The 14,022-nt window shown below is 39.6% G+C and overlaps 1 protein-coding gene across 7 annotated transcripts in view; it reads right to left on the bottom strand.

Moving 5' to 3' along the window:
* The window catches only part of ATP9B (ATPase phospholipid transporting 9B (putative)), a 509,413-nt gene extending 505,211 nt beyond the window's left edge, over positions 1 to 4,202 (bottom strand). Inside the window, exon 1 of one of the 7 annotated variants that reach the window (XM_069095002.1) lies at positions 3,915 to 4,202. In XM_069095002.1, coding sequence (XP_068951103.1) covers positions 3,915 to 4,039 — 125 coding nt within the window. In that variant the 5' untranslated portion in view covers positions 4,040 to 4,202. The remainder of the gene's footprint in view (positions 1 to 3,914) is intronic. The other 6 variants (XM_069095000.1, XM_069095001.1, XM_069094996.1 and 3 more) reach the window with 6 other exon arrangements.
* Positions 4,203 to 14,022: the final 9,820 nt, after the last annotated feature.

Genomic DNA, 14,022 nt, shown 5'->3' with positions numbered 1-14,022 from the left:
CATCTTTAATACAAAAGATATACCACAAATTAAATAAAAAGTCTTCTTTGTGAAGAAAAAACTAGGGTTTCAGAAAGGACTATCAACTAAATATAAATTTAACTAAAAAAAAAAGAATGTCAAGTACATTGGCAACAATTATACAATCATTCTAATTAAAGCAGTGACAAGTCATAAAGTCAATAAACATTTATTAAGCACCTACTAGATACCAGGCAATGTGTTAAGCACTGGGGATTAAAAAAGAGACAAAAGACAGTCCAAGACAGTCCCTGCCCTCAAGTAGTTCATAATCTAACAGGAGAGACAAGATGGATGAATAGAGAAAAAAATAAAAGTGGGAAGGCACTAAAATCAGAAAGAGGTTGAGAAAAGCTGACAGTGGAAGATGAGATTTTATCTGGGACTGAAAGGAAGCCAAGATGAGGAAGGAGGGCATTTCAGGCATGGGGGACAGGCAGAGAAAATGCCCAGAAATGAATAATGGAAGTTTCTTGTTTGAGGAACAGCAAAGTGGCCAGTATGGAGAGGAAGGCATAAAACTGGAAGGGTAGGAGGAGGCTAGGTTAGTAGTATGGAGGTGACATAGAGAGTTCCAAAGCTGAAACTCTCTCTGTAAAAAGTAGAGCAAGGGGCAGCTAGGTGGCAAAGTGAATAGAGCACCAGCCCTGGAGTCAGGAGGACCTGAGCTCAAATCCAGCCTCAGACACATAACACTTACTAGCTGTGTGACCTTGGGCAAGTCACTTAACCCCAAATGCCCTCCAAAAAGCAAAAAAAAAAAAAAAGTAGAGCAGCTAGAAACTGCTAAGGGTGGAGAGATAGATAATAAAAGGTAGCTTTTATTACAGGACATCAGATCTCAAAGAGGACAATTCAATTCAATGAACATTTATTAAGCACCTACTTTGTGCCAGGTACTGTATGAGAAGTATAAACTCAAAGCCTAACACCACTTCTAAATAAAACTTAAGTGGATCTGACTGCAAATACTCCTGGACTGAACAAAACCTAAAGTCAGTGTCTGGTCCCCTGTACTGAAAGAAAAACTGAGAAAGTATGGCAAAAGATGCTCAGACAACCTCAAGTCACAAAAGGGAAAAGGAGAATGGTGCCTGACCTTGGCCAGAAGCCCTACACTGAGGAGTAAACTGAAAACATATATGGAGACATGATTTGAGCCCATAATGCATTAGCATTTTATCTTCATACCAATTACAGAATAAGGAATTCTACACTTCAACAAAAAGTGATATTTACTCACCAGTAAAGGGATATCTTCATTACAAGCATTTTCTTCATAAATTAAAATTACAGGTAATAATGATGGAATCCTAATAAAGCTGCCCCACCCCCAAAATTCTAACTTCATTTAGGCCTGGCCCCACTGAACAGGAAGCCCACTGTACCCACCTAACCCCCCTGCCAATGTCCTAACTTCATATATGCCTCACTGCTCACTGGAACAACAGGTGTGTCCCTGAACTCTTGGTTCACACAGAGCAGGTGTGTCCATGTAATGGGAACCCAGCTACTGCCTCCACCTAGTATTGCCCCCAGACTCATTCCCAAAACAACAGGTGTATTCTTGGACTCAATCACAATCACATCATCTATCTGGCCCAAGACAGGACCACAATACCCAACTATCTATCTTGACCAGACAGGACAATAGCTAGCCAATTGGAGGGCAGCACAACCAGAATGTTTAACCACCCAACCACACATGGGACCCCTCCTACATTACATAATCCCTTAACAAACTCCTCCTTCCTTTTTAATATTAACCATGTTCCTATATTCTATGTAAATTCTGATTGTGTGATGAGCATCTTTACCCTGTAAAAATCCATCTTGCTTTCTCTGAAGTTGCTGGTTCTTCTTGGAACTTAGCCCACTTCATGAGAGGCATCAATCTCAATAAATGCCTATACTTGGATTAGAGATGGTCTGACTGAATTCTTTGAGACAGTTCCACCACGACACATCATGAAACCCCAATAGTTTTTGGGTGGGCAGAGCCCCCACCACAACAATAAAGTAGCTCATCATAACAAAAATTATGATTATGCATTAACAAAGTGAAATATGGGTATAAAATAAAATAATCTTGCTTAAGTAGACATCAGTAAAGTAGCTAAGGCCAAGGAGTTTTTCTATTCTATCACTAGCTTCTCCCTACCCTTTCTCAAAAGTGGAAGACAACATCACCAGAAAAATCATTGGTGGACAAAGTTATAGACTCCAGTTCCATTATATATTTGAACTCCAGCTAAGAAAAGCTGACAAAAATTAAGTCAGTCAAGATTTGTAGTAAACTGAACTATGTACAGGAAGATTAGAAATTCATTACATAATAATCTCAAGGACTCCAAATGCATTTTTTTTCCCTTTTGAAAAGTTTCTTATCTAGGGGCGGCTAGGTGGCATAGTGAATAGAACACTGGCCCTGGAGTCAGGAGGAGCTGAATTCAAATTCGACCTCAGACACTTAAGACAAATCTAGCCCTCTGGCCTTAGGCAAGTCACTTAACCCCAATTGCCTTGCCCTTCCCCCTCCAAAAAAGCAATAAGAAAAATATAAAAAAAAAGTTTCTTATCTAGTTTAGTTCAGTTTTTTATCTAGTTTCATCTACCAAAAAAAAAAAAAAGGTTTAAAAGGCATGAGATATGAATGATGTAATATACTAAAGGGGCAGAAGACAACAATAAGGAAAAAAACATTGAAGGGATTAGGAGTCACTATTAGGTTCTAGCTAATTACCTAGTTGTATGATGTAACTGTAAAATAAAGGATAAGCTTTCTAAATTCCCTTCAAAGTCTAGAATTCTATTGGGAGGAAAGAGTCGCATAATTCTTCCACTAACCACAGTTGGCTGCAAGTCATCAGTTTGCGAATGATTCTCATCATAATCCACCTTGTTGAAAACACTTTACAACTATAAATTGAAAAATGAAAAGAATGTCTCCTTATAAAAGGTGAATTATTGCCGACGTTACACTTTGCAAAGATTTGAAACTACAAGGTCTTCAATGACTTTATCACGATTCGGTACTTTTTTTTTTAAATTAAGAGTAGTACTTCTCCCTCCTAATATATATTGGGTGAAAACTCATCGAAGTAGTATGTGTTTAGCTTTAACCAATTACTTTATTTCAGCTTCATGACAAATGTTTGTAGGGTCAGTCAAGGAGGGCCATTTACTCTTTTATCTTTACAGTCGCCCCTTTGCCTTTCCGAAATTACCCAAGGAACAGCAAGGTCAGGACTGGATCCACCAATACAGAAATTTCTGAACGCATTCGCTGTTTCTAGGACCCTGCACATTGGACATCCCAGGGAGAAATCTTAAATATTTATTTACACTGTGCACCAAGCATCGACTATCAACTTCATGGGGCCCGGTCTCCAGCCAGCTCTAGATACACAGGAACGAGGGCCAATGACTTTCCTGCCAGGCCAGCCCCTGCCCCGGGGTAAAACGAAGCATCGCCAGCAGCATCACCCCTGCCGCCTTCACCTGGCAATTCTGGGCTCGAAGCAAAACTGAACAGAGGCCTAGCTGTCCCGGCAATCCCGGGGTGGAGAGTGAGGCTGAGTGGGGAAAACCCAAAGAGCAGCTGGAGGTCTAGGGCGGCGGTCAAGGGCGGGCCTCCCTGCAGAGGTCGGGCCGGGATGCCACGCCCCGGAGATACTCCGGACGGGCCAGGTGAGAACCTGCTCCCGCCCCCGCCCCCGCCCCCACTCCGGGACCGCGGGCGGGGCCCAGGAGTCGCCGCAGCCGGCCCGAGATCAGGCATCGCAGGCCGGAGGCTGAGAGCTAGGGAGAGAGGGGGCCGCGAAAAGAGTGGCGGGAAGGGGTGGAGAAAGGGGAAGGGGAAGGGTGGTGTCTGACCCCGCCCTAGCGGTTACCTGTTATGCCGCTCGCCCCCAGGCCCGGACCCCGCGGCGCTGTAGTAGGCCGCTCGTTTGCGGTTGGCGGCTACTGCCGCCACAACGGCGCTTCGCACCGGGTACAGTGGGATCTGGTCCGCCATGATCCGGCCGCCCTCCCCCCCAACCCCAGCCGCCGCCGCCGCCGCCTCCTCCTCCTCCTTCTCCTCCTATCCTTCCCGTCCCCTCCCCTTCTTTTCCCCCTCGCCTCCCTCCCCGAGGTAGGAACAGGCGCGTCACCCGCACGCGCACGCCTCAAGGAGGTCTCCAATGAGGACTCGGGTCCCTCCCTACAGGCCTCTTCCCCAGTGACGTCACGCGCCGACGAAGGCGCGGCGCGCGGGAGAGGCTGGATCCATCGCGTCTTTTCCCTACCTGGAGAAGTGAGGGACTGGGCGCATGCGCTTCTTCCAGAGCTTGGAACTAGGTGGAATGTTTGAATGGAGGCGTGCTCACCAATTTCTAGGGCCAGGGATGGATGGGAGTGTTTGGAGCAGCTGGAACCAGGAGAGCGAGGCCTGGCACAAATGCAATAGTCCCGTATGAACATAGCCCCTGTCTTGGGCGGTCAGCTGAATTCGTCGCAGTTTGGAAAACATCAATTACCGCCTGGCCTCTGGGCAGCTGGAGCTGCATTTTGGGGAGTGTCGGCCTGCCAGGATACTAAGGGCTTGGGCCAGAGGGAGGAGGGGCCTTTAATAATAATTTATAAGCTGTTTGTCACTAAGACTCTAATGTCACAACTCCTAAAGACCCGTTGGATGCCAGGAAGACGGTAGCCCCTCCAAACAGTGCCCGAGTTGCAACCCATTTCTCTCTTGCAGGATGGTACATAGGGGCCAAAGAAGGAGGAGGAGGAGGCATTGAGCAAAAGATTGGGAATCTTCAGCGCTACAGATAAGACAACCCTTTGTCTATTTTGCAGTAAAGCCTAGAAGCAAATGTCTTGTTTTTTCCTATAGGGGCTTCAAGACTGAAGTCATCAAGAATTTATTACGCAATTAATGTGGGCCAGGTACTGTGCTAAGTGTTGGGAATTCAAATGCAAGCAGAAAGATGAGGAGCTCACATTCTAAAAGGGCCTGTCCAACTTTTGGGGGTTTTCTTGGCAAAGAGACTAAAGTGGTTTGCAGTTTCCTTCTCCAGTTCTTTTTACAGATGAGGACCTAAGGCAGACAGGGTTAAGTGACTTGGCTTAGTCACTTAGTCACACAGCTAGTAAGTGTCTGAGGCCAAATTTGTACTCAGTAAGATGAGCTTTCCTGACTCCAGGCTCAGCACCCTATCCATTGTGCCACCTAGCTGCCTTTCTAATGGAGAGAACACATAAAAGGAAGTTGAAAAGGGAATGAAGTGAATGAAAGTACCCTGGGGTACAGAGGACATAGTCCTGTGAAAAGACAGGAGAGCATCCTAGAGAAGAATAAAGGTATGATTAGCCTGGGCTTCCTCCCTGAAAAGGAGGTTCAGAGAGGAACCAGTCAGAAAGAGACAGAGGGCTGAGGGTACTTCAAATAGGAGAAGTAACCCAGGGTGGCATGGTAGACAAAGTCTTCCAGGGATGAGGCAACAATGCATCCTGCTGGTGTTTGCGAGTGTTTAAATTTTGCAAAGTATTGATTCAGTTAATGGAGAAAGATGTATATATCTGAGATTTAGAACTGAACAGGACTTTAGAAGTCATCTACTCTAGCCCCCTCTTATTATACAGAAGAGAAACTGAGACCCAAACAGGTTCAGCACCTTGCCCAAGGTGATATGCAATCCAACTTTTGAATTCAGATCTTCTGGATCTAAAATTATTTCACTGTACTATTACCTCCTCCTAAATAGCTTAATTAGAGAAAAGCTCTAAGAACTTTAAGTCCACCTTTGCTTCTACTTCCCTCCATTGTTGTTCAGTCACTTTCAGTTTTTGACCCAGTGAACTATATAGCATGTCTGTACTGTCCATGGGGTTTTCTTGGCAAAGATACTGGAATCCATTTCCTTCTCAAGTGGATTAAAAGCAAACAAAAGTTAAATGACTTGCCCAAGGTCACACAGCTAATATCTGAGGCCTGATTTGAACTCATGTCTTCCTGACTACAGGCTGGATACTCTTATATAGTTAATGATAAATGAGAATTATAGCTGAATGTGTGCTCCAAGTTTTAGAAATTTAAAGGAAAAGATAGATACAAATACCATGACTTGAGATTCTAAAAGGAAAGTCAACTAGGAAGAAATGGAAGGTTCCTCTGAATGAAGTTCTGGTGAAATAATCGTTTAATAGATTTGGAGCTCAGAAGGATTTTAAAAGTTCATTAATCATCCGTGTTATCTATCCAAGATATATCTTATCCAAGCTAAGCCCTATGAACTGTCTATATATCAGCACATAAGAGTTTAGAACAGAGTGGAGAACGTGCAACCTCCAGGCCACATATGGCCTTCTAGATCCTTAGGTACGGCCTTTTGACTGAGTCCAAGTTTTATAGAACAAATCATTTCTTAAGGGAAATTGTTCTGTGAAGTTTGGATTCAGTCAAAGGACCACACTTGAGGACCTAGAGGGCCACATGTGACCTTGAAGCCTCAGGTTCTCTACCCTCGTCTAGACAAAACATGTGTTGTCTGAAATTCTTCATCCACTTGGTTTTTCTAGTATAGATAGGCTCGATTTTCTTGAGTAATTATGGATATTACTGAGGAAGCTATTCATTTTCGCAGAACTCCATACAATCAGCACAATGTCAACTGTAAACAAATATCAAACTAATATAAGGATACCATATTTCATTTGGACTCTCTGTTGTACATACAAAGAGCCAGAAGGGGTCTCTGAAAGTCATCTGTTATAAATTAATATATTGAGGGGCCAGAAAGTTGGATAAAAGATTTGACCAAAATCTTTCATCCTACACACGGCAAAGAACTTTTATAAGCATACAATTCCTTGTTTTATACATCATTAGATAGTAATGAGATCATTAAACAAAGTTGTACCTATTATTATGCTTTTCAAGGACTCATATCATTAAGGCACAGAATTAAATAGGATGGGGAGAAAAGGCTTTACTATTTTGGGGTAACTGAGCAGTGATTTTCATAACCCTGCACATCAGTATTTTTCTGGTTGTGCTATGTGGCTGAATCAGGAAATATCACAATCACCAAAGAATTAAAATTGCAAATCACCCCAAGCTCAACAAAAACACAAGTATTGGGTTTAGTAGTTCACTTATTCCTTCAAATAAGAAATAACTGAATAGGAAACGCATTATGAAGAACATCCTCGGAGATATGTATGATGAGAAAAGAAAGTGGGCTGGTCATTTAACAATACTGAAGACTAATGTGGATAGCCCTTCTATCCTCTTGGTATACATGAAATATCAAGATATCCAAAAGAATACTCCAGCATTTAGGGTGGACCTTCTTTGGAGAATTTGTGAGAACAAAGACAAGAATACATTTGCATGCAGTAATAATTATAAATTGAGGTCTTTTTTCTCCAGTATTAACATCTTTTTCCACCCAAATATATAAACTACATTTAGGTCAGAATTCATATGTGGAATGTCAAAAAGAAATGTGTAAATTCTTTTTAAAAACTATTGTGCTCCACCTAGGAGCTTATCTTTAGGCTTGCTCCGTTAGTAGTAAAAAGAAGTATTTGGAAAATAAAGCAAACTCTTTAAGATACTTTTCCTCCTGCCTCAGACTCTTATTAACTGTATAACCCTAAATAAATCACTTTAACCTCTCCCACCTTCAATTTCCATGTCTGTAAGAATAGTGATAATAAGAACAATGTTCCTCATGTTGTAAAGATTAAATGAGTTAGGTAAAAGTGCTTTGTAAACTTAAAAGCACTATATAGATAAATGGTAGTTTTATTATTATTAATTTAACTGTGACTGTCTCATCAACCTCAGGGCATATTTTATGATTCCAATAACATTTGTCTTGGTACTGTAGGCACTATGGACACCATTTGTCCCATCTCATAAGAGAACAGATTGGTCATAGACTCAGCAAGCAACTGCATGAGTTTTCAGGAGTTAACTACAAAATTAGTGTTACAGCAAAATCAGTTCATTTGGTCACAGTGGTCACTCTTATGGTGGAGTGCCTTCAGATGGGACCCCATCTGATCTTCTTATCCTGTCTCCACCATCTTCCAGCTAGGTGGCACAGTGGATAGAGCCAGACCTGGAATCACAAAGACCTGTATTCAAATCTAGCCTCCACTATTTACTAGCTATGTGACACTGGGCAAGTCACTTAACCCTGTTTGCCTCAAGTTTCCTCATCTGTAAAATGAGCTGGAGAAGGAAATAGGAAACAACTCCAGTATATATTTGCCAAGAAAACCCCAAACAGGGTCACAAAAAGTTGGAAATGACTGAAAAATGGCCAAACAATAACATCATCTACCAGACATCATAAGAACAAGCAATGAACTTTCTTGGGGGTAAATTAGCCCTTAAAATTCACATTTTCATGAAAGATAAGGTATGGGAGTGTTTTGTTTTAGGAAATTTAGGAACTATTTTTAACTGGGATTCCCTAATCAGAAAGGAGTTATCCTATGAAAGTGCTTTTAAAATGAAGACTTACTGGTATCTGAGTAAAGAAGTTTAAGAGGCAGCTAGGTGGCTCAGTAGATAAGAATCCTGGACCTGGAGTCAGGAAGCTGTTGTTCAGTCATTTCAGCCATGTCTGACTCTTCATGATACCATTGGAGTGGTTTGCCATTTCCTTCACCAGCACATTTGACAATGAGGAACTAAGACAAATGGATAAGTGACTTGCTTGGGGTGACATTGCTGAGTAAGTGTCTGAGGTCAAATATGAACTTGGGAAGATGAGTCTCCCTGACTTCAGGCCCAACACTCTATTCACTTACACCAACTAGCCACCTAGCTGCCATTATCAGTGTATATGCTCCCACCTTGATAACAGTGATGAGTTCAAAGAAAAATTTTATGAAGACTTGGAGTCTGTCACCATCAATGTGCTGAAAGAGGACAAACATAATTCTGGGTGACTATAAGGTGAGAGTAGATACAGAATATCAGACATGGCAGGGAGTCCTTCAAAGGAATAGAGTTGGAAACAGCAACAATCACTCACTTCTAAAGACTTGTACATCTCATGACCACCTCATCACCATTACTGTCTTCCATTTACCTAAACATAAAACTTCATGGATACACTCTCAAAGAAAACATTGACATTCGATAGACTATGTCATTGTAAGGAGAAGAGATAGGATGTGAGAAGACAAAGGTGATGTGTGGTTCAAAGTGCTGGACTGATCATAGACATCTTCTCCAAGCTAAACATTCACATTCAACAAAGATGACAATCCTGAGGCAAGATGGCTACAAGAAGAATTAATGTCAACAGATTAGAGCTTCTCTGAGCAGAAAGTTTGTTACTAACTTGAAAGTTGAACCAACACACAGTTGGCAACAGTGGAACAGAAAAGTAGTGGACCACTTTCAGAGATTTGGTGAATAGCACTGCATTTACTCATTTGGGCCAGAATACTTGCAAACATTAAGACTGGTTTGACAAAAATGATGGATAAATTCAGAAGCTGATAAAAAATAATGAGAACTCCACAGAGTTTACCAGCAAGATAGTCATCTCTCTAAGAAAGCATCATTTAACTCCCATCAAAAGTAAAGTGCAAGCAAAACTTAAGAGAGATGCAAAGTATGAAATAATGAACAAAATGTGAACAGTATATTGCATTCATTTATAAATTTATTATGATCAAGTAGCATCAACATAAAAATGCAAATATAGTTCAACGCTAGAAAAATGCATCAGCATAATGAATTGTAAAAAAAAAAAAAAACACGGTGCCATGGAAAGAGTACTGGATTTGGATCAGAAGGTATTGGTTTGAATCCCACACTTTGCCCTCTATGCCTATGTGATAACCTTGGGGCATATATTTAAGTGCTCTAGTTTCCTTATCTGTAAAGTAAGTGGGTTTTGGTTTTTCTGATTCCAAAGATCCCTTAAAATTCTAATTCTATGATCAGTGCCTGGCACACAGTTGGCACTCAATAAATGTGGATTGATTTATCCTCTGATTTAAATATGTCAATACATCAAGGACCAATGATTTTATCAGTGTAAAAACTCCATCAACACAGATAATAACTCCTCAATAATTTATAGTCTTAGATATTCATCTGAAGTTCATAGATGTTGAGAGGTAAGTTAGCTTGCCTATGGCTATATAGCTAATACATTTCAGAGATGGGTAATGAGCCCAACTTTTCCTGACTCCAAGTTGAGCACTATCCTCTATTTCATTCTGCTTCTTCATTTGGTTTTCTGTACAAATAATATCAGTAGTAAAATACATAAAAAGCACATGTAAAAAAATCATTAGATAAAATTCATTTGTGTTACTTCAAAATTTTCAGTGGATCTATGATGTCATCAATGTACTTCCTGCAGTGATGCAAATTGCAGCTGATTTACACTTGCCTATCCTTTACTACTCTTGTTTGTGTCCTCACATAAGTTTTCAATTTAGAGTCCATTCAATGTGCTCAGGCCCTTCTAAATCTCTTTTATCTCGTAAGTACAAATAGATCATAGGAGCTATCCATCAGTAATACCTCACTTTCAATATTTAACTACCTCACCTCCTTTTTTGTTCACATATCTCTCTTTTGATGTCTCATTTCTCTAGTATAATTGATCATTCATAACATGTTTCAACTTGCTGACATTTACCATGTACTTTCTCCATTGTTCTTTGAGGGACCTATTCATTGGAGACTGTGCTATTCCATGACTTTAAGGCATATAGTATCCCCAGAAGACTATAGTCCTCAAAGGATACCTAACCTAAATATAAAAGGTCACATCATCAACAGAGAGAGAAGAATGAAAAGAGGTATCTTTTATAGCTTAGACTAGAGGGAAAATCCTTAACTAAGCAAGTGATAGAAAAGATCTTTTTTTTAATTATTTATTTTTAGTTTTCAGCATTCACTTTCATAAGTTTTAAGTTTCCCCTCTCCTTCCCCCCTCCCTCCCCAAGACAGCATGCAATATGATATGGCTCTACACATACATTCCTATTCAGCACATTTTCAATTAGTCATATTTCATAGAAGAATTATAACAAATGGGAGAGACCATGAGAAAGAAAAAACAAAACAAAAAAGAAAATAGTCTGCTTTGTTGTGCATTCTAACTTCCTACTTCTTTTTTTTTTTTTTTTTGCTTTTTGTAGGGCAATTAGAGATAAGTGACTTGCCCAAAGTCACACGGCTAGTGAGTGTGTCAAGTGTCTGAGGCCACATTTGAACTCAAGTCCTCCTGACTCCAGGGCCAGTGCTCTATTCACTGCACCACCTAGCCACCCCCATAGTTCTTTCTCTGGATGCGATGGCATTTACCATCATGAGGCCTTTGGAATTGTTTTAAGTCCTTGCATTTCTGAGAAGGGCTAAGTCTATCAAAATCAGTCATTGCACACTGTGGCTGTTTTTGTGAATGATATTCTGGTAGAAAAAACCTTAAAAGAGAAAGTAGATCATTTCATCACCTACATAAAATTTAAAAGATTCTGCATGAACAAAATCAATGAAGCTAGAATGAGAAAGAAAGCTATTAATGGGAAGAGGGAAAGCAGGAGGAATATATCAAATATCATTTGTAAAAGTCTAGATATTAACAACCAAATAAAACATTGCTCTAAATTATCAATAAAAGAAAATACATATTAAATCAGTTCTAGAGAGAAAATTAGCAAAGATGACAAAAGATATAAAGAGTTATCGCTTAAAGGATGGTGTGCAGACAGGTACTCTAAATGCACTATTGGTATAGCTACTAACTAGTCCAACCATTCTGGAAAACAGTTTAGAATTATGAAGGGAAAATAACTAAACTGTTCCTACCTTTTGATGCAGAGATCCCATTACTGGACATATACCCAAAGACAGGAAAAGTCCTATATGTACAAAAACATTTGTTACTTAAATTTTTTATATGTATGGTAGCAAAAACCCAGAAAAAAAATGAGTAAGTACACAATTTGGCAATAGATAAACAAATAATGGCATATGAATGAAATGGTATATTATGGTTCCATGGGAATGAACAAATATAAGGAATTTAGAGAATATAGAAAGACTGGTAAGAAGTGATAAAGTGAATAAGCAGAACCAGGAAAATAACCTGCATAATGAATATAATTATAAAAACTAAAATAATGCTGATCACTAAATAATTGTAATGACTAATCTTGGCCTTGAAGAGAAGATGAAGCACTTCCTTTCTGGTAGAGAGATGGAGGATTATGAGTGTAGAATGTTTTATACAGTCAGACATACTTATTGTGCTAACTGGTTTTACCTGTTTTTTGAGTTTTTTTGTGGGGGTTTTTTGTTGGTGTTTTGTTGTAAGTATGGATTCTTTTGCCTGGGAGTAAAGAGTATATTGGTTATGTCTGGAAATGACTGGTGGGAAAATCAATGGTAACGAAATATTTTTTTTAAAGTAGTTAGGGGTGGGAGAGGGGAAAAATTATTGTCTTTTAAAAAAACATGGGTCTTTATTTTGGGGAAAAAGAAGATGTCATTAATAGGACTGTGAACTTTCCTGAAGAGCATCCTAATCCACTTTCCTCCATCAGTTCAATTCTGGGTTCATCTTATTGTCTATTTATAGTATCGTTGAAAATATATCTATATTGAGGTAATGGATTAAAAAGGCAGAATGAAATATATTTTGCGATATGGTCACTGTGAGAATTTGTTATGCTAGATTTTGCATATTTTGTGAGAGTTTTTTATTGTTCAATGGATGAGGCAGTAGAAAGAATAAATGCTTGTTTAAAAAAAAGCACAAAAATTAAAAATGTACATATTGATGGACCAGTTTTATGGGTTGAACATCCAACTGCATATCAGAGCAACATTTTTTTTTCATTTTTAAAATGCTTTATTAACTTCTGATTTACATCATTCATTTCCACCAGATTATGAGTTACAAATTTTCTCCCCATTTTTTCCCTACCCACCGCCCCAAAATAGCAGTCCCACAGGATATCCCCTCCTCCAATCTGGTCTCTCCCATATTTTCTCCCATACCCCTTTCCACTTTTCCAGTAGGGCATGGTGGATCTCTATGCCCCAGTGCCTATATATCTTATTTCCCAATTGCATGTAAAATAGTATTAATAGTAGTACATATATATATGCATATATATATACATATTTAAACATTTGATTTTAAAACTTTGAATTTCAGATTCATTCCCTTACTCCCTTGTCACCCACCCTTACTGGGAAGATAAGCAGTTCAGTATAGGTTGTACATGTGTGGCTAATGTAAAACAATAACATAGTAGATATATTGAAAAAGACTGACTGTATTTCCCCTCCCTCCTATCCCACCTCCCACTTGTTCTATTCTCTACTTTGATCCTGTCCCTTTTCAAAAGTGGGTGCTTCCAATTTCCCTCGCCCCAAGCCTGCCCTCCCTTCCATCATCCCCCCTCTCATTCCCTTCCCCCCTACTCTCCTGTAGGGTGAGATGCCGTATTTAGTGTATATTTCATTCCCTCCCTGAGCCAAATTCAATGAGAATAAGGTTGACCCATTCCCTTTTGCCTTACTATTCTTCCCCTCCATTGTAACCATTTTCCCTTGCCTCTTCTATATGAGATAGTTTACCCCATTCTGTCTCTCCCTATCTCTCATTATATTCCTCTTTCACCTCTTAATTTCACCTTTTAAGTATCATTCCTATTAAATTGGTCCTGTGCCCTCTATGTATACCTGTAAACATATATACACACATTCACATATGTATTCATATGCCCATATACCCTCATATATAGACATACATATATATATATATATTTCTATTCCCTTCAACTATTTTCATTCTGAGAAGTTTCATCAGTTAAAATTATTGTTTTTCCATGTAGGAATGTTAATAGTTCAACTTTGATAAGTTCCTTATGATTTCTTTTCCCCGTTTACCTTCTCATGCTTCTCTTGCTTCTTGTATCTGAATGTCAAATTTTCTATTCAACTCTGTTTTTTTCATCAAG

Source organism: Petaurus breviceps, unplaced genomic scaffold (genome assembly GCF_028583685.1).
Source record: "Petaurus breviceps papuanus isolate PSGF00001 unplaced genomic scaffold, PetGlider_PUasm1.0 224, whole genome shotgun sequence".
In the NCBI taxonomy this organism is placed as follows: domain Eukaryota; kingdom Metazoa; phylum Chordata; class Mammalia; order Diprotodontia; family Petauridae; genus Petaurus; species Petaurus breviceps.
The sequence above is the reverse complement of the archived record's forward strand: the minus strand, read 5'-3'. Positions and strand labels throughout refer to the sequence as shown.